This window comes from Hydra vulgaris, chromosome 15, assembly GCF_038396675.1.
Source record: "Hydra vulgaris chromosome 15, alternate assembly HydraT2T_AEP".
Classification (NCBI taxonomy): Eukaryota; Metazoa; Cnidaria; class Hydrozoa; order Anthoathecata; family Hydridae; genus Hydra; species Hydra vulgaris.
Window position 1 is genome coordinate 11,723,870 of NC_088934.1, and position 21,060 is coordinate 11,744,929.

The window sequence follows — 21,060 nt, forward strand, 5'->3', positions numbered from 1 at the left end:
TAAAAGTTGTGTTATTTAGGGGATTACAGAAACACCTCCTGATTTTTTTCTTTATTCAAAAATTGATATGAAAAACACCACAGCATTATAAAGTACTATAAATTAAACACCTAACCAATTTTTAGTTAATTAAGAGAAATCGTTTAAAAAAACATTTTTTGAATAAAAAATTGATTTCTCACGCGTGCAAAGATCTAAAAGGACTAATTATTAAATCCAGTAAGAGTGAACATATTTTCATCATACTTTAAAGGTCAAGCTCGCAATGCACTGTATAACAGCAAAAAAAATTCAAGTCAATTTTTTTACTTTGTCACAATTAAATAGGGGCATCCAGAGGAGGAGGGATAAAAAAGGGACAGATTGTCCCGGGTGGCAGATGTCCAAGGGGGCGCCAATTAAAAGAGAAGGTACCTTAAAAATATATAGGTTATTTACTAATAATATAGGAAAATTTAGAAAAATACGGGCACAAACCAGGGTTGATTTTCCAGGTGGCGTGATGTGCCAAAAGTTAATACCTTTACCAGCAAGGGCGTGAATTCCTTTTGGCGCCCTTGCTGGTAAAGGTATTAACTTTTGGCACATCAGTTTTAATTAAAACACCTCGCTTTTTATGTGCTTGCTTATTTTCATACTACGAACATAATGTATATTTTCGGTAATATCAAATAAAAATAAGATAGGGTAGATAAAAAAAATAGTGAGCATGTTAAACAAAAAATATTTTCTAAAATAATTTTGCTGTAATGTGTTGTATGCTTTAATATACCCAACCTTTTTAATAATATACAATCTTTAGGGATCACAAATTAGGATCCAATTTGATTTTTGAAGTCTTAAAAAATCCACAAATATGGTAATATTACCCAGAACACTTGGTAATACAAGCACTTTTAGTTAGCTAAAAAGAGCATCAGAAATAAGTAAAAAAAAAAAGTAAGTTAAAAATTTAAAATTATTAGTGTTATTAAGTATTATTAAACTGATTTTTAATTGACAAATATTATCATTTAAAGATCAAATTTTAAACGTTGAAACAATATTCAATTATTTTACGCAAAAATAGAAAAAGAAAAAAACATAAGCTTAATATTTTATATTTATATAAACTCTTTAGTTCATGTTTAACTTTTTAATTATATAAGCACATACTTTTAAACTAAATAACTTTTTTGATAATAAATAACAGAATTACACTGACCATTGCCATATTATCAACGACCTCTCCCGTTACACTCTTATCCAAATATCAGCCCAAACAGCCGGATTTTTTGGACCGTAAACTAAGTAAAAACTGTAAACTAATAAACATTGGTAATTTGAGTATGCTCATATTTCACGGAATAGGTATGTTTAAAGCAAGTCTTGAGCAAATGTTCTTATCTATTGTTTTCCAAACAAAAATAAAGCAGATTTTTAGATAACTTTTTTGTTTTTAAATTTCGATGTTGAAATATGGATATTTGTTTGTTTTAGTTTTTTTTTTTTTAAAAAAAACAAATATCCATATTTCAACATATGGATATTTTTTTTTTAAAAAAAACAAACAAACAAACAAACAAATATCCATATTTCAACATCAAAATTTTGGACCACAGACTTTTTTTTTGTGTGAAGATAATATTTAATAAAAAAACATACAACATAGCTGATCGCGTGTCATTATCCTGAAGTGAAAATTTTTTTGCAATATAATCATTGCTTTTCAATAGAATATATTAGTTTTACACTGATTTAATCATGATTTAATTAACCTACAACTCTTATGACTAAACTTACTTATGCTTTGTCGCCTTCGTTTTGTTGCCAAAATTGATTCTTGTATCATCGTTAGACTAAAAATTAGACACAAAAACAACTTTAGTATTTAGCTAAAGAAGCCAAGCTACAATTTTTTTCTAATTCAAATATAGAAGTGGGAGGTCAATGGTCCTCCGCTCCGTTGCCACTGAAATCATTTTTTCAGTAACATATGTAACACACACGCATATAATTATAACATAAAAACAAGTAATATATAGTTCTACTAGTTTATTTTCATACATTTTATATGTATCTAAATAAACAATGAGAGTTAATCTCTCTTTGTTTATCACGCTTATATGTTTGCTATTTATGCTTTTGGTAATTTTTACTTACTAAACTATTTATAGCAATGGCTATTTCCAAGTCGGCTATAGTTGCAGTATGCCAAACTGTAAGAAGTATTGTTAGATAAAGGTAAGATAACCTTAAACAAAGTGTATACACTCTTTTACTCTTTATACATATACAAATAATTATGACAAGGCGCCTTGTAAACAATGTGCTTATAACTAACTATCAAATTTCTTAACATTGTTATATTCACAAGAGCAAGTTTTAATTTATATGAACAAAGTGTTTTTATAGTTAGTACATGTTTTTTGCAAAAAGATTGTACTAAAATATTTTAGGCGTCTATCAGATAAGCTATGTGTTAAATATTAATTATTTGTGGCATATATGTATAAATTTTAATAACCAAAATTGAAGTGTAACCTTTTGTTTTATTTAAGCAATGAAATTTTATCTAATTAAGGTAATACTATTTACAATGAATGTATTTTATAGTAAGTTGTATATACTTTGAGTATTTAATTAGCAAGTAATTATTAGTAATATATAAATTGCCCAAATACATTTACTCTTATATTTATTATTTAAGTAGCCCCCCCCCCCCCTTTTTTTGAATGTTTTTGGTGACTATCAGGCTCAGAGAATTTAATGGAAAAGATATTATAAAAGCATTTAAATAGTTATATTTTTCTTGAAAAATAATATTACCTGTTGCCATGGTTACTAATTTAAACTGGCAGAAATTAAAAACTCATCAAATAGCGGAAAAAAATTGATTGGTGAATAATTTCTCTACAAAACTTTCTAAACTTTTTTAGTAACTCCAAATGCATTCAATAAACTAAAAAAATCCAAATATTGTTTCGGGATTTTTTTTTGTATTTTTAATACTTTTCTTTTTTTGTATTTTTAAAATAAAATTTAGTTTTAGATAAGCTAATTTAGAACAATACCAAAATCAAAACAACGCCAGAGATCAAACTTTTGGTTTATTGCATGAAAATATATATGGATGTCGTGTAAAAATTTTAGCTCATAAGCAGTAATTGTTCCAGAATTATTACATTTCCAAATTCTATTAAACTTAGAAAAAAAAGAAACTAAGAAAATAGGCAAAAAGTAAAAGATTTTTTTAAAAAGAGTAATAGTAGGATTATATTTCTTAAATCTTTTCGATTCTAACCTTGATTAAATCTATTTAAAAGGTGCTTTGATAATATATAATTACAAAACATGTAAATTATCTAAAATTTTCTTTGAGTAAACAATATTGAAAGTCTGTCATTTTGTAAATGCTCTCATATTTTTTACTATACCGAATAATCAGAAATACATCCAATACTTTGCCTGTGTTCATAGAAACTGTGCCCATAGAAATGCAACTAACTGTACCACTAGCGTTAAAATTTTTTGTCTTTTCTGGTACCATTAAGGTACTTTAAGCGTATTTTGTGGTGGATATTGGGATAACTCTTTCAACTCTTGAGAAGCGTCATTAATTGGTTTGAGCGGTAAAAAATTTAACGCTTCTTTCTAAATTACAAACAATCTTGTTATAGTTATTTAGTTTAAATAATGGTGGCAGGTTTATAAGTGCATTAAATCAAAAAATATGTGCAAAGACTATCCTAGGGATGGCTTTTTTTACTTATTTTGATGTAAAAACGCGAATTATTTAAGCGTAAATTACTTTAACTCGCACCGCAGAAGTTTCTGAAAATTAATAAGAGTTTTATCCTCAGAGGATGACTTTGATAAAGCGTTTATAAAGAAATGATTTGATAGTCTTAAAAACTTTCCTAGATACACCATTTAAAGGAAGCTTATGGAGAGGACCCCCATGCCAAGCTTTATCAAAATCTTTTGACATGTCAAGAGCAAACAGCCTTAGCCTCGCCTTCGTGGAGTCAAAATGTTCTTTAGAGTTTTTTATTCAGCAAGCTGAAAAACAAGATTAAGTCAAGCACTTATTAAATAGTTTAGAAGAATTGAAGAAAGTTCTAGAAAACACTTTTGTTAGACATGGAATGTTGTCTGGACCACAAGCCTGAAAAGAGTTTAGTCGAGATATGATAGCAACAAAAACTGGAGTGCTTCGAATGTCTAACAATGAGTTAAATATTTGACTATAATGGCGGGAAGTGTATGGCCATAAGAGTATCTAATTAGAAAGAAATTTATTTGCAAATAGTTCAGCCTTATCCTTGGGAGAGATAATAAAATTAGATTTATGAATGAAAGATAAAATGTTAGAACTACCTTTCTCAGTGACGCTGTTAAAGATTTTCAAAAAGTCTCTAGAGCTTAACTTCTGAGATAAGATAAGAGATTTAATAATTTAGGAAAAATGGAGCTTAGCATTAAACAGCACCTTTTGCGTTGGATTCTTGCAATAATAAATAGACTCTTGTTCTCAAGAGAGTTATTTTTTTGAAAAAGATGAAAAAAATGATAACGATTAGATATAGCGCAAGAAAGTAAAAATCAATGAGTAGGATGTGGTTTGTCTTGGAATTAGCAAGAAAGAATCAAAACTTCAATACTTGTCTGGATTTAGAAAGTTATGTTGGAAACGCAATTATCAGCCAAGAGAGAAAAGGCATCGGCCCAAGAACTGTCACGAAGAAAATTACAAAAAGAGTTTCAGTCATCTTTAGAGTAGTAGTAAGTTGTGCAATGATAGGGTGAGTCTGAAGGAGGAATAAATGAAAAATTTATAGAGATCATTGCAGGTTGAAAACACCTAAAGGAGATCAAGGAGATACTGAACACAAATTAGGGTCAGAGACAAGACACAAATCATTAAGTCCCAAATATTTGTACAAGATATATAGAAAAAATCAGGTGGCGGGGATGTTTTTTTATCTTTTATCTTTTGGGTTACTTTAGGTATGATTTAAGTTTGAAGAGAATTTAACTCATGTGTAGATGCAGCACGGCCTCCCAAGTAACGGCCTGAGTAAATGTCTCAGTCCTGTTAAACAAATCAAAATTGTAACTTAGGGCTTCTTATGTGGCCTTGACAGTATTAATACTCTGATTTTTTACAGCTGATGATGGAACCAGCCTCTCTGAGAGCTACCACAGAGTTCGCAAAACCTTACTACCAGCTGGCCTCAGCAACATTAAACTGAGTTTTAGAGTTATACCCTTATTAGGAGATAACAGAAAGAGTTGCATAGGCACTATCAAAGTTGCGCAATCTAAAATCTTTGAGTAGAGTCAAATAGATCCAACTTCATCCTAAACAGAAAACTATGTAACACCATACACATAACATCTACGCTAGCCTGATAGGTACAAAAGGGGTTTTAGGCAGGTCAACAAAATTAATCAGTTTACCTCTGAAGTCTTTCAGAGATTTTTGACAAGACTAACTAGATGCAGTCAACATTTGCCCAAGATGAGTATTTTTATACAGACACCATCTCTAGCCTTTTCTGAACCAAGAGCCCCAAGGCAGGGGAAAATAGCTGGATGCAGTTAATATCTATCTCTAGGCTTTACTCAACCAAAATCCCCAAGGGAGAAGATTTTTAAGTTACAGTTAATTTCTACTGGTTTACACGATACCAGTAGCAGGGTTATCGTAATGATCCTAAACCAGACCTGGTCTTGCTTGTCAAAGGTTATTAATAAATGGAGAATAATGGAGTTAATATTTTCTGAAATTTTAGTGATAGCAAATAAACAGCAAGCGCTATGGTACAAACATTAAATGATTCGCTGATTTTTCTGTTTATTTACTTAACGATGTTTTTAATTTCTTTTTAATTCATGTAAATTACTGAGAGTCAAATCTTTAATCATAGTAAAGCAGGGGCGGATCCAGGGGTTTGTAACCCTCTCGTATTGAGGGGTTTCAAATTTTGTTAGGTCTTAATTTTTGAACGCCAAGAGATTATACTTTAAAATTTAAAATATCGGATTCAAGCGCGGACTGGGACTGAAAATCCTACCGAGAAAGGAAGAGAGAGAGGCTCTATAAAAAGGGAAAAGAGGGTGGGAAAGAGTAGAAAATGGGTTGTGATGAAGGTTTTCAGGTATAGACCGTGTGGTGTAACTGGTATTTATAATGTAACTGGTTACAACCTCTTGACATAAATTGTAGAGGCAACATCTTTGATAACTCTATTGAATAATTACACAAATAGTCAATTACGTCGTCAACTGCAATTGAATCTAAAATATCCTTCTCGATTAACATCAACATAAATGTCTCAAGTTAGTCATTACTTAGTGAATAACACATCCTAGTTTTGACAACTCTCAATTTATTAAACTCCCATTCGCAGCTCACTTGTGAAAATGAAAGTGTTAAAAGATATTCGTAAGCCAGAAAAAGATATTATTAAGAGGTTACATTTAAGGATTATTTATATAAAATACTAAAGAAACATTTTAAACATTTTTTAAAGGTCCGACATTACATACAACCTCCTAAAAATATCATTTTCATTTTAATAGCTTTTTTTAAAGTGTTTAAGTCTGAGACTGAGTTAGACTCTTCTGAAACAACGGCACTCGGAATTCCTAAAAATTTATCTCGCAGTGTTCTTGAGCGCTCACCAAAGTTTATTGCAAAGCTATAAAATTCAGGCTGCTATCTGTCAGAGCAAAGATTGTTTAGCCAAAACTTTGCGTAATGCAAAAGAGCACAGAAAGATTCGACTTGTGGAGTATCATAATTTTAAAGAATTCGTTCAAGCGCCACCTGTTTTGACCATCAGCGTGTTTCACCAATATTTTGTAGTCTTTTCAGTTTTGCAGATCCAATTCCTTGTCGAATAAAAATATCCGATCAAACTTTCATTCCTTTGCAAGAATTGTCTAAGTTAGTTGCTGTATTCTGCAAAATACCAATTAAAATTTTGACAAATTCAATATATGCGCGTAACACCGGTTGTATGCGGGATTTGGTGAAATGTCGTTAATGTAACGTTGAACTCCATAATATTCACGATGCCTATTTGCTGGATTTTTAAAGGATTTACCCAAAATTTTTCTATTTTTAAACCATTGCGTTCGATAGTTGGTATAGTCCTAGTTATAGTATTTGGCTTAATCTGTTTCAATGGTTGGTATAATACTGTACCTACTACATATATGCGGCAGTGGTGTAGTGGTAGAGCGCTCGCTTCATTAGGGCGAGAGGTTCCGAGTTCGATTTCCACGACATCCCTGGTCGTACCGCACTCAACTTGTTTCTCCGCGCAGCGGCCTTGTTCGTCAAGGTTCGTGTTTTGGAGTTATAGAGTTGGGAGAGGGTTATAACCGCAAGTAGCCTCCTCATCTGTAGCGGCCTTCTTGACCTTGGGGAGGTGAATTACAAAAAAAAAAAAAGAAAATCCATAATTTTTTTTTACAACAAAAAAATTTCTCTTTGATGTCCTCTCCGAATACATACATCATGATTATCGTCTTTCGATCAATTACCGTCGTATCTTGACTACCATTCAACAAGAATTTCTGATTACCAGTCTCCATAGCTATATAACTCTTCATCAGGTTTAAAATAACAGTTAGAATATTGTTAACTATGGTCTTTAACAACATTTTTACCAAGGCTCTATTTCCACGCGTGCTTCTTTTTTTTTTAAGTATCAACGTTCTTTTCTCTTTTGACTTGCCTGAGTTACTGATTCTACATGGTTATTAAGTAGAACGTCGAACTCTGCTATCGACAATATTAGATTTACCCCGATTATCTCTGTATTGAAGAGCTTCCTTTCCAATGAAAATGACTGCTGCAAAAAATTTTTTGAATGCTTCAATAATTTTTAATGCTTTCGTTTTCTGTTTTACCGCAAGTTATTTGTTGATTAAAAAGCTTATATTTTTCTCTATTGTACAACTACGAAAGATACTTTATAAATTTATGAAGTGAAATTGTTAATATACCTCTGATAATTTATAGAATTGAGACAAAACCAACCTTAGTGATAATCTCAGTTAAAAAAAATATTACTAAAGTATGGATCTAACAATCATTAATGCGTTATTAGTTCCAAAAAAGTTCATTTTCTATGATATTTTGTGGTAATTTCACAAATTTTATGCAGTGTAAAAAACTGAGAAAAAATGGAACAAAAAGTACTCTTAGAAAAAATACGGGGCTTATCTGGATGGAGTCTTCATCAGCAGGACAACTCATTTTTCCTTAGTCCGAGATAATCGTTTTTATTTAAGTTTTTTTAACAGGTCACAAAAGACCTGTATGGTGGTCCCTAAAATTTGTTTCTAAATGACGAGTAACTTGCTTTGCGGGTCACTCGTCATTTAGAAACCCCAATTGCTATAGGTGTTTTGGAATATTCACAAGCAATTTTGAATGTTCCAAAACATCTATAGAAATTGGAGAAAACTTTCAAATTTATCTCTAAAATGTGAATAATTTCTTAAGTTGATGCTTCAAAACATTTGTTTATTGCATTTATAAATCGCTCAAAAATCAGTTTTATTTCAATTTAAATAAAAATTTATTAAATCATACTAATATAAAAGAGATCCTTGATATTTATTTCAATGATAGTGGTGGAGATTTTTTTTTTTTGATTACCACAATTAAATGCTTTTAATTAATATCGAAAACAATATGTTTATGTATTTCTGCTTTATTTATTTAAGGTTACATAAAATAATTGTATATTTTTGTTTATCTTAACATGCTATATTTTGACTAACTAATTGCGTAACTAAGGAAAATAGAACTAAAATTTTTTAACATTCTGCATTCACATCCCTTCCTTAAACCCAGCGATAAGCTATCGACTGGTTAAAAGTAAAACGACAGTTTTTAACGCCAGCGATAGAATAAACTTGTATTCTAATGTCTCCATTTGGTTAACGGCAGGAGTAAAGTTAGTTATTGGAAGGCTGTTTACGCTAAAATCTAACCCTGGGTTACCTTTCTGTTAAAACTGCTTTCGGAGGAATTTTCTATTAAATTAAGAAAAATAAAAAATGGTATCCAATCAAAACAAGCGTAAACAATAAAGTTTACTTTTATAACAAATAAGCTATAATATTTGCTATATCAAATTTATATGATTTATCCCCAAATAAATGTAATTATAAAACGAAATGTATTTTGCATTTGATTATAATGCACGCACTGTTATGAACATATATGCACGTTAAATATATGCGTATTTGTATAACGTTTATATGTTTATTTGTGTGTAAAAGCAAATATACATGTACTTTATTCTTAAATAAACAAGTACATGAATATATATATATATATATATATATATATATATATATATATATATATATATATATATATATATATATATATATATTTATATGTGTGTGTATATATATATATACATAAATGCATATATGTATGTATATATATTATACATAAATATACACACATATATATAATATCTATCTAGATTGATAACATTTTCATGAATTTATTTCCTCTGATTTAGTCTTTGGTAATCATACAATTTCGATCTCTGACCACATGGCACAATTTGTCTGTTTTCTTAATAACCCAATTTAAAAAAAAAGTAAAAATATTTAAAAGAAGCTTTAAAAAATTTGATTCCGATTCTTTTATCTAAGAAATTTCTGATATTAACTGGGAACTTCTCATAAAAAAAGATGATAACATAAATGAATCTATAAACTTTTTTCTCAAAACATTTGAAAAAGTATTAGACCGATATGCTTGCTACAAAGAATGAACAAAAAACAAATTAAACTTCAGTCTAAATCCTGGATAACTTCTGGTATTCTTAGACCTATTTCTAATAAAAACATACTTTATAAAAAATTTACTAGATTAAAAAATGAGAATACCAAAAATATATATTATTTACTAAACTTTTGTTATACAGATTTTGTTATACATTAGCAATTTGTTAAGATATCTTAAAAAATCGTACTATGCATCTTTTTTCATTAACAACATCAATAATGTAAAAAATACCTGGAAAGGAATTAAGGAAATCATAAACATCAAACCTTCTACTTATACTAAGTCTTTTAATCTCAAAATTAATCAAAATGTCATCTCAGATCATACTAGTGTTGCTAATATATTTAATAATTATTTTGCGACTATTCAAAACGAACTACTTAAAAGCACTGTTCTCTCTAAATGTGTTTTTGGCAACTTTTTAAAAAGACCTTGTACTAATTCTTTTTTCATTGATTCCGTGACTGAAAATGAGGTAGCGAATCTCATGAAAAGTACTCTTAAAAATAATAAAAGCCTTGGTCCCAATAATCTGCCAACATTTCTTCTAAAGCTGGTATCACATTATCTCGAAACCTATGTACTATGATGAACGATTCTTTCAAAAATGGTATTTTTCCAGAAGCTTTTAAGGTAGCCAAAGTAATTCTTATACACACAATGGGTTCTTATCTAGACTACTCTAATTATTGACCTATTTCACTTTTTTCTAACTTAAGTAAACTGTTTGAAAAAGCAATGTTCCAAAGACTCGAGCATTTTTTAGAAAAATCTAATTAAAAATGTTCTTTACAAACACCATTATAGTTTTGAAACAAACACTCAACAACTCATTCATTAATAGAAATAACAGTGAAAATTAGACAAGCCATCGATAATAACACCTTGCGTGTGAAATGTTTATTGACATAAGAATGGTATCAACTAAGAGCTACCTAAATCTTTTAATGGTGTTCCGCAAGGCTCGGTTTTAGGACCATTACTTTTTCCTGTTTTTATTAATGATGTAAATGTTTCTCTTAGATTTTCTACTACTTATCACTTTGCGAATGACACCATCTTGATCCTAATTAACAAATCACTTAAAAGACTTAACAAAAATATGAATCACGATTAGGCTAATGTTGTTTAATGGCTCCACTCCAATTAATTAGCCCTTAACTCTAAAGAAACGGAAGTTATTATATTTAAATTAGTTCAAACAAAAATAAATAAGCAGTTAAATTTCAGATTAAGTGGGCACAAAATAAATCCAGTTAACTCTATTAAATATCTTGGAATCAAAAAAGGCTCTAGTTTATCTTTTGCATTGCTTCTTCAAGACTTACCATTGAAATTAAGCAGGTCGAATGGTGTTTTAGCTAAAGTTCGTCATTATGGTAATCATGAAACTTTGCTTAATATATACCTTGCTATTTTTCACTCTCATCTCAGATATACTTGCCAAGTTTGGTGACAATCTAAACAGCTTGCTTTTTTAAGACTAACTTATCTCCAAAATAAAGCTCTAAAACCAATTTATTTCCAACATACTAATTCGAACTGTAGCATACTCTATTTTTTATCTAACAAGTTACCGATTTGTTTGGAACCAAAATCATAATAACCTATCTCTTACATTTATCAACTTTTTTAGTTATAGGGAAAATTGTACCTATATTCTACGACCTGCTTACAACTTTTTATTATCTAAACCTAAATACCGAACTGTTCATTACGGCTCTGAGTCCATACAACATAAAAGCATAAAAACATGAAAAATTCTCCCTTCCTAACTAAAATCTCTTAAATCATTCTCAAAACTTAAAACTGCTCTCTTTAGCCATTTTTTTAGAAAAGTATTGTTTATTAATTTTATACCTTTTTACAACATATTATTTGTAACCTAAACTCGGAGCTTCTATTCACCTATTATTTTTTCTCTTTTCTATTGTGATATATTGCTAATCTTAATTTTATTTATTAAATTTATTTTTTAAACTGAAATGCTTCAATATTATTGCTTTTATCACTATTGTTGTTATTATTACTACATTTTTATTATAATAAATATTATTATTACGGCTGTTGTTTTTATTGTTATTGCTATTTTTATTATAACTAGTTTTATACTATTATTTTTATACTATTATTGTTACTGTTATTATTATTATTGCTGTCATTATTATCATTATTATTATTATTATTATAGTATATACTTTTTATAATCGCTACTTTTAATCACTATAATCACTACTATTACTTTTATTATTCCTACCTGTATTATAACTATTATTATCATCTCCATTTTATTTTTATTGAGTCTGACAGGTGCTAACTTTATATTAGTATTAATTACTATTTGTGAATATCCTTGGTATAACAACTTTATTCCGTATATATTTGATTTGAGTTATCTGTATATGTATATATATATATATATATATATATATATATATATATATATATATATATATATATATATATATATATATATATATATATATATATATATATGTATATATATATATATATATATATATTACTTATAGATGCATATATGTATATATATATATATATATATATATATATATATATATATATATATATATATATATATACATATAAATACAAACACACATATATGTATATATATACATACATTGTATTATGAGGTTCTTATTGTTTTCCAACAATAACAATGGGAAGTATTGTTAATTACGAATTACCATAGGAGTAAATCAGCGCCATGTTTCACAAATAGCTTACGAGCACTGATCCATTATCGATACTTTAAATTTAGATAAAATGCATTCTTATATGAGTTAAATAGAAATATAGATTATGAATCGAGTCTTTTTGAGAAAAATTACAGGAACTGATAACCATGTAATAAAAATTATTTTGCTAGCCAAATTGGTTAATGAGATAAACTCTAATTAAGCAAAACTTTTTAAGAATAATGTTGTTGATTAAAATTATATCATGTTTCAAAGTCGCGAAAGAGCTAAGAACCAAAGAAAATTTCAAAAATGGGAATCTGTTTAGTTCCAGAAATTTGTTATCAAATTTTGCTTTAACATATTTTTATTGTAAACTTGATTACTTTATACATAAATTTAACTGTTTTGTTTACTTGGCATCTTTATTTTTTTATTTAGTATACATATCATATTTATTTTTTAATTACAAAAAATTTTAATTATTTTTTTCAACAAATATTGTATTTAATTTTTCTTTGTCATATAAATATATATATATTTATATATATATATGTATATATATGTATATATATATGTATATATATATATATATATATATATATATATATATATATATTTATATATATATATATATATATATATATATATATGTATATATATATATATATATATATATATATATATATATATATATATATATATATATATATATATATATATATATATATATATATATAATTGCATTTTTATTTTTCCTATTTTGAATATTAAAAAATAAGCAAATAATTTTGAATATTAAACAAATAAGCAAATTTTCTAACAAAAACAGTATTATTTTTTAGTTGATTTTAAAGAAGTTATGAAAAAAGAAATAAAACTAGAAGATATATTAAATGATATTGAGAATGGACTAGAGTTTCTCAATCGCACAATTAAAAAAGATAACGTTTATACAGTTATAATTGGTCCAACTGGGGCTGGTAAAAGTACTTTAGCTAATGTTTTAAATAAACACGAAGTTAAAATAAGTTTAATTGATGGTAAAAAGGTTTATGACGTTGTTGGTGAGTCAACTATAAAAATTGGCCACAAGAATGTATCTACCACAGGACGTCCAAATATAGAAAACTCTTATATTGATTGTCCAGGGCTTGGAGATACAGAACCAGCAAAAGAACTACAAAATGCTGTTTACATGCAAAAGGTTTTTAGTTGTGAAAAATTTAGAGTACTAATAGTGGCAGAGTCTTCCTCGATATTTGACGGAAGAGCGCAAACTTTTATTAAAATGCTTGAAAATCTTAATGAATGTATGGGGAAAAAGTTTGTACGTTATTCTGAGCAGTTTGGTTTATGCATTTCTAAAGTGTCTCCAGATGACTTTGAACATGATGCGACAGATGACCCGTTTGAATTTTCGAAATTAATTAAACAACAAGTTGCTTCATCAACATTTCATGATGGGATTAATTTGGTAGAGTCACTTAAAGATCGTATTATATGCTTCACTAAAAATGATTCCTATGAATCTTTAACAAAAAAGCTTATGAATTTAGTACCAAAAGTAAATGCTGGTAACGCAATACCTATATCTCCTATTTTATCCCAGGCAGGAATATCAACTATTACTACAATGATTGAAGATGTTTTTACAAAAATTAATGTTTATAATAGCAAAAATGTAAAGAAATATATTAAGAACATTAAACTTAACTTAAGAATAATCTCTCGCAGCATTGACATCACAGAATACATAAATAAACTAAATAAGCACGTTGGTAGTGAAAGAGCAGAGTTATTCAAAACTGGCATACGTAGTATAGAAAACTCTAGTGGAATGGATGATCTTGTAACAAACATAATTATGTTTAATAAAAACGTTGACAGCATAATAAGTTTATCTACTGATGGTTTAAAACCAATAAAGTCTATTGCTTGCATGTTCCTTAAGTCTAACGAACTTTCTAATTCTTATAAACAAAATTTTACTGAAATTATCAAGCCAGTATTAAAGCTAGAGGAAAAGTTCAAAAATTTTTCAAAAGATATAAACACAATGGAAAAAGACTGGAATATAATAAAAGATTTTACAACAGGAAGTAATTGGAAAAAAATTTTTGCTCTTGGAGTTGGTATTGCTAGTGCTAGTGTTTTAGCTGCTGATTCTATCCCATCATTAGAATTAAGTATAAGTAAAGCTACTAAGCTAACTGCAAGCGTTTTTACAGGTTGTAGCCTAATTTTGGGAGGTTTGACATCAAGTCATGAAGTCGTAGAGAGTTGCGATACTTTTGAAAAAAAACATCCTGAAATTAAGCCTTATGCCAATGAATTTAGACAAATTTATAGAGAATTACCAAATGCATTTGCTGAATTATGGATTGACTCTCGTCCAACAGATATGGGTAATTATCTGCAAACATTAAGATATGAGTTGAAAGCTACTCATATAGATAACTTCAGTTCTCAATATAACGATATAAGTTGAATTAAAAAAAAATTGAAAAAAAAATGCAACTATAAAGAGTTTGAAAACAAGACCAAACATTTTTTGTTAACAAGACCGAACAGGTTTGATAACAAGACCGAACAGCTTTGATAACAAGACTGAACGCTTTGATAACAACACCAAACAGCTTTGATAACAAGACCGAACAGCTTTTTTATTTTTAATTGGCATCCATTAACTGTTGTTGTTTATTATATCTTTTTACGCTGACTTTAGCGACGAGTTTCATTTTTATATTGTGTTTATAATATAATGTTTATACTATAATAATTATATAAGAAAGAGAAAAATATATAAGCAAAACAAAAAGAGCAAAATATATAAGCAAAATATGTTTCCATAATCATCTGTATTTGAATTAAAAATAATTCTAATAAGTTATACAAATATATATTTTTATATCTGCCTTTTCTCGATGCAAACACAACGTTGATCCACTGTATATAATCCAACGTTATTCTAATGTATATGAATCAAAGTTGATCCAATGTATATTATCCAACGTTGAACTATACACATTGGTATAACGTTGTGTTACCAACATCAACGTTATACCAATGTGATCGGATCAACGTTTTTCCATATACATTGGATCAACGTTGGGTTTAGGTCGGAAAAACAACCAACTGTTGCGATGTTTTTCCACACGTTGGATCAACGTAACATTCCTAACTATTTTCGATCACATCGTTATTAAGGTTTTCATAAATATAATTACGATAAAACTAACATTAGATCAACGTTATATTTGCATCGGAGAAAACAGCCGACGTTGGCGATGTATTTACATACGTTGGCCCAACGTAAGTGGCTAGCTGGGAATGTCTTTCAAAGTAATATATATAATAACAATAAAAATTTATATGTATTTTGAACGTATTTATTAGATAAGTATAAGCAGCTAAGAAAATTGAAAATATTAAAAAAAGGGAGAGGAAGTGAGGTAGGGGTTACAAACTTAATGCGTAATTTTAGGGACAGAGTTTAGGAAAAGGTGACAATTTGTTACCAGAGGGAGAAGGGTTCAAAGTTATCGAAAAATGCGTGGCGTAATAAATGGACGACCCCTATTATTGAGTGGATTTTGCATAAATATAGTTAAATGACATCATTATATTTTTAAGGACAGTTTTGCCTCGTCTTTTCTATAGTGCTGTACCAGCAAAAAAATCTTAATGTATATTAAAATGATTTTTTATTTATTCAAAATATTTTATTTCAATTTTTTATTGGCCAAATAGGACAAGAATTGGGGTAGCACTTGTTCCCCCTGCTTCTCCCTCCGTACAAGCCGTAAAAAATTGGTTTTTCAAAAAAATCGTTTGAACCAATATTTACAAAAGTTTATTTATTTTAAAATAGCATGAGGGTGAAACTAAATTATGGAAAAAATTTTAAACAATTTTTGCACTTTCAATGTACTCTTTTCAAAAAAATGTCATATTTTTTAATTTTTCCTGCAAGTTCTGATTAGTTATATTTTCTTAAATTAAATTTAACATACAAAATAGTTGCCAAAGTTTTCATTGTAAATTGCAATTTTTCTTCGGTCCAAATGTCATTGACAATCGAAAGTAATCGCTTTACAGAAGCATTCAAGCCTCGCAAGCGGCTTCCATCAATTTAAATAGTTTTTTGTAAAGAATTTGGAAATCAAATCCTTTAACCCTACGGCAAAATCAGCAACAGAAATGTCATCAATTTTTTTTACTATGTTTTAAAAAATATTGGCTAGACCGTGAACTAAAAAGCAGTACTATTTCACCTATTTCTTTTATTGAAAAAGTCAAGTAAATATTTCGGACGATTTTTTAAGTTTTTAAGTATGACCTTAATGGCTGATATAAGTTAAGACTGATATAAGTTCAATAGCTGGAAGTAAACCAAGTAATAATCCTAGCAATTTGATAGTATTTTTTAGCAATTTGATAGTATACACCGGTCTTCTCGCAGAAATTTTCTTAACTAGAAACTCAAACAGTGAAACGGTGAAAAAATACCCAAATTTGAGGAATAATTATCTCCACATTAATTGACAAAAAACCAGATGCAGTGATTATTGCATTTCATATACTCCGAGCATTGCAACCGATACGAATAATTACACGGTTTAGCTTGTTTAAGTTTGTGTGAATATTGTTATTATCGTTTCGTTTTAAACCTCCGAGACTTGAATTGGTATCGTCTGCATGAACAGCCAAAACTTGTGAAGAAATATTTTTAGCGCTCATGCATTAAAGACTTCTGATAAAATATCTTTCATTTCTAAATTTACACAGTCCATGTTTATCAGCTGAATTTGTACTAGCTACCAAGTTTTTCTGTTGAACAACACAATGCATAAGAAGCATATCTATATTTTCATTTTTTATCAATTTTAAGCTATTTTTACTACCATTATATTAGGAGCACCATCAGCAGTACAAGACGTTGTTTTTTTTTGTCGATATTTTATTCGTATATAAGCAACTTTTTAACTATATTTATCTTAAGAGTTAGTGCTGCCTTTTAATAATTTTGAAAACAATATTTCTTTAGCAAAATCATCATCATCAATGTATCTTACACCTGTAAACAATACAGCAGTTTAATATATTATCTTGCTTTATATAACTAATATATTGGATTTCCAATTAGGTTATGTTCCGAGTTAGATTTCAAACTGGATGAAGTCAATTTTTGAAGATGAAGCCGGAGTGTTTACAAAAAAGTTCATAAAAGTTTCAAAAGGCTCAGTATATTTAATATTTAATTTAGGTTTCTGAAAACTAAAAGATTGTCGGAATCAAATTTTCGTTTACCGTGCTGTTTTTAGTCATTTTTATTAGTTATATTCCTTATGATCTCAAACTAGATGAAGCCACATTTTGGTTTAGTTTAAAGTTTATTTGCCGAAAACAAGTTTAATAATATTAAATAATAAATTAAAACCAAAAAGCTTCTCAACCAAAGAAAAGGAAAAAATATTAAAGTATAAATCTTACTTAATAAATATTCAAAACCAATGGAAGAACTGTTTTTATTTATTTAATTATAAAAAATAGTTCAAGAAATTGTATAATTTGAAATTATAAATCAAGCAACGTCAAGCGCAAACTAACATTGTTTAGCTCGGTTGATCCAAAAAGAAGGTTTTGAATTTTTATATAAGCATTGCATGCGCAATTGCTAACAAAAACGTTTTAGGTCTGTGCTTTTTTTAAAATTGCAAACCTACTTTTCATCATCCGAAAGAAAAATAATCGTAAATTGTATACGATTATAGGTATAGGTATAGATTATACGAGGATAGGTTTATTTTAGGTCTGTAAATTAATGTTACGGGCTGCCTCCGAATCATTAATAAAAACAAAACTGAATGAAAAGTAGTCCATTATCAGAATTTTACGTTGTTATGCAACGAAAAAATTCTGTTTTCCTTAGATTTTATCTATGGGAAACGGAATTTTTCTTTTTTTTTTTATTTATTTCATCGATTTTTTATTTCAATTTTGCATGTATAGATTTAAAATTTTATTAAAACTGTCGGATAAAAGTTTCGGACTATTTTATTGTGTAGAATACTCGTGTTTCGATATCCAGTGTTCGCAAAGGAATTCATAAAACTTTTGAAACTGTGTTAAAATAATACTAAAAACTCAGTAAATTTAACATTTAATTCAAGTTTATGATAATTAAAAGAATTCAAAAAAAACCGTTGTTGGAACTTAGACTTCCTTTAACGTACTGTTTGCAGTCAAATTTGTTATATATATTCCTTTAGGTTTACATTAGATTCTAAATCTAATGTAATGGAAAATGTTAGAATATATGCGCTCTCGGAACGGTTTACTAATTATTTTATTATCCTCAAAAAAAGAATTGAATATTTTATTTTTTCCTAAATTATTTACAGAGGCTACAAAACCTGTTGCATTAGTTTTTATATATTAAATGATATGGGCGTGATGTATAGCTCCAGGCCTGCACAGAGACTTTGTGGTTCCCAGGGTCAATTTTTTCTTGTTGCCCCAAACTTTGGATTCCTAGGTGCATTGAATTAAGTATGAATCTTACTGTTTATTGTCCGTATGTCTACTACCACATTACAATTCAATGAAAACGATGATTCTTTTTGTATTAACTATCGCTGCACATAAACTCTCTAAATTTGAACTTGGTCATATAAAAAAAAACGAAAATACAAATACAATTTAAAATGAATGGAATTATATATTTTATCAATAAAATGTTAATTATAAAGACTAGTCAGATCACACTAACTTCACTTAACGGTTTTTTTTTTTTTTTTTTGCGAAATTAGAAATGACATTTTCGTACATTAAAGTCTTGACAACGTCGTTTTCAATTGAAATCACCATAAGGTTAGTAAGGCGTTCTTTGGTCATTGTTAATCGCAATTTGGATTTGATGAGAGCAAGCTTACTGAAAAAGCGCTCTCCTTCACCAATGAAACCGGGATTGTATTAAAAGTGCGAAGCAAAATGCAGATCGAAGGAAAAATTGACTGTTGGCCTTTCTGGTAGATTCTGTTGAGCAATTTGATAGAAGAAAGAGATTCTATTTGTCCAAAAGTATTTGATCGCTTCAGAAGATTTAGATGACAGATTTCTTCAATCAACTCCTCTTCTTTTACATCATTTACGTAGAGATTTGGCAGGACTTTGCAATTGTCTTTCTGACTAAGTTTTTCTTCATCACTAGAAGGAGATGAAGAACACTATATGAACGAAAACATATCCGTCGTTTTTTAAACTGTATCCATTCTGCATCTTATTTGGTGGAGCGCCATGTCAAGAGCAATATTAAATACGTTCACCTCAAAACCCATTGATTCGTCTTCGTGGAAGTGGGCTGTGTTTATCGAGTCACCGTGAAATGTCTTTTTTTTCCTTGTCCTCTTCTTAACAAAATCATTTTGAAATCCAAACGAAGCTAACCCAAATGCAACCAGTTTTGCTTCTTGGAGGATTTAGGGCAAAGAAGAACATAGTTGGTCAAGATCATTGATTACAGTCTTTAAAAACTTTGTCTCGTCATCCAAAGAAATGCTTTCTGATTGAAGAAGGAGGTAGACATTACTGACACATAGGAGAGCCTTGAACCAGGAAGAAGTCAAAACAATGAACTCAAATGATTGAATCCACTTTTTAAGTGCCTTGATGAAATTCAGTTAATGATCTTCTAAATCAAGTTCTTCAATAAGTTTCAAGGACTTCAGTATTTCTTTTGGCCGTTTTGACAATCGCCGGACAACCCTATGCGCGCACTCCATTTTGTTTGAGACGTTTGGTAAAGGTATTGCCAAGTTGCCTTAGTCAAAGATTTCCAGCGCATGGAACTACTATTAAAGAGGTTGTACAACAATTGGATGCTGCAAAAATAGTATTTGACTACACTAAAGGATTCTGCACAATGAATGCCAGATAGATTGAGACTATGTGCACTGTATGGCATGAACAAAGCTTGATGATTTTTCTCGAGAATGATGGTCTGCACTCCTTTGTATACAACGGACATATTAGCCCCATTATCTTAGCCCTGTTCCCTACAGTTCTTTAAATCAGTTCGACTTTGATCCAAAACGTCTATAATTAGCTTCATAATGTCAGAACCCTTTTTTTCTCAAGGATTTCTACCTTCAGAAAATGCTCTTTTACTATCCATTGGTTGTCAAATCCTAGGCGGACAAATCCAAGAACGAAAGTAGTTATTCCGTATGAGACACGTCCGAAGTTCCATTAATAGTTATGGAAAAATAAATGGCTGTGTGGACCTCTTCGATAATAGCAACGAAAACAGTTTCACCACATGCCATAATAAACTTATTTTGAGTTCTCCAGCTCAAAAAGTGCGCTTGCATTCTTGTTCCTTATTTTTGGTATCGAGAAACTTCTTCTAGATGGAACTAAAGCGTCTTATTGTGCTTCCCTAACAGTTCTAGGGTGGCTAAAGAATTATCATTATCATACTTGTCCAGCATGTTTGATGAACCCACAGAAATATGAACATAATATTAAAATAAAGATTACATTTAG

The 21,060-nt window shown here is 29.1% G+C and overlaps 2 protein-coding genes across 3 annotated transcripts in view; one reads left to right on the forward strand and one right to left on the reverse strand.

The window, feature by feature from the left end:
• LOC136072083 (solute carrier family 22 member 15-like) overlaps window positions 1-906 on the reverse strand; it is a 68,973-nt gene extending 68,067 nt beyond the window's left edge. The window contains exon 1 of the mRNA XM_065820281.1: window positions 778-906. The gene's annotated coding sequence lies outside the window, so the exon portion shown is untranslated. The remainder of the gene's footprint in view (window positions 1-777) is intronic.
• Window positions 907-2,141: 1,235 nt separating this feature from the next.
• On the forward strand, window positions 2,142-15,409 carry LOC136092321 (uncharacterized). 2 transcript variants are annotated; one of them, XM_065820282.1, is made up of 2 exons: window positions 2,142-2,223; window positions 13,356-15,409. In XM_065820282.1, the coding sequence occupies exon 2, from the start codon at window positions 13,373-13,375 to the stop codon at window positions 14,999-15,001; it is 1,629 nt and encodes a 542-aa protein (XP_065676354.1). In that variant the 5' UTR covers window positions 2,142-2,223; window positions 13,356-13,372; the 3' UTR covers window positions 15,002-15,409. The 2 variants fall into 2 exon arrangements, with proteins under 2 accessions (XP_065676354.1, XP_065676355.1); XM_065820283.1 differs by lacking the exon at window positions 2,142-2,223 and adding an exon at window positions 2,334-2,563.
• Window positions 15,410-21,060: the final 5,651 nt, after the last annotated feature.

Excerpts from the sequence above, each read along its gene's own strand:
- LOC136092321 (XM_065820282.1), top strand. The coding sequence starts at position 13,373 with ATGAAAAAAGAAATAAAACTAGAAGATATATTAAATGATATTGAGAAT.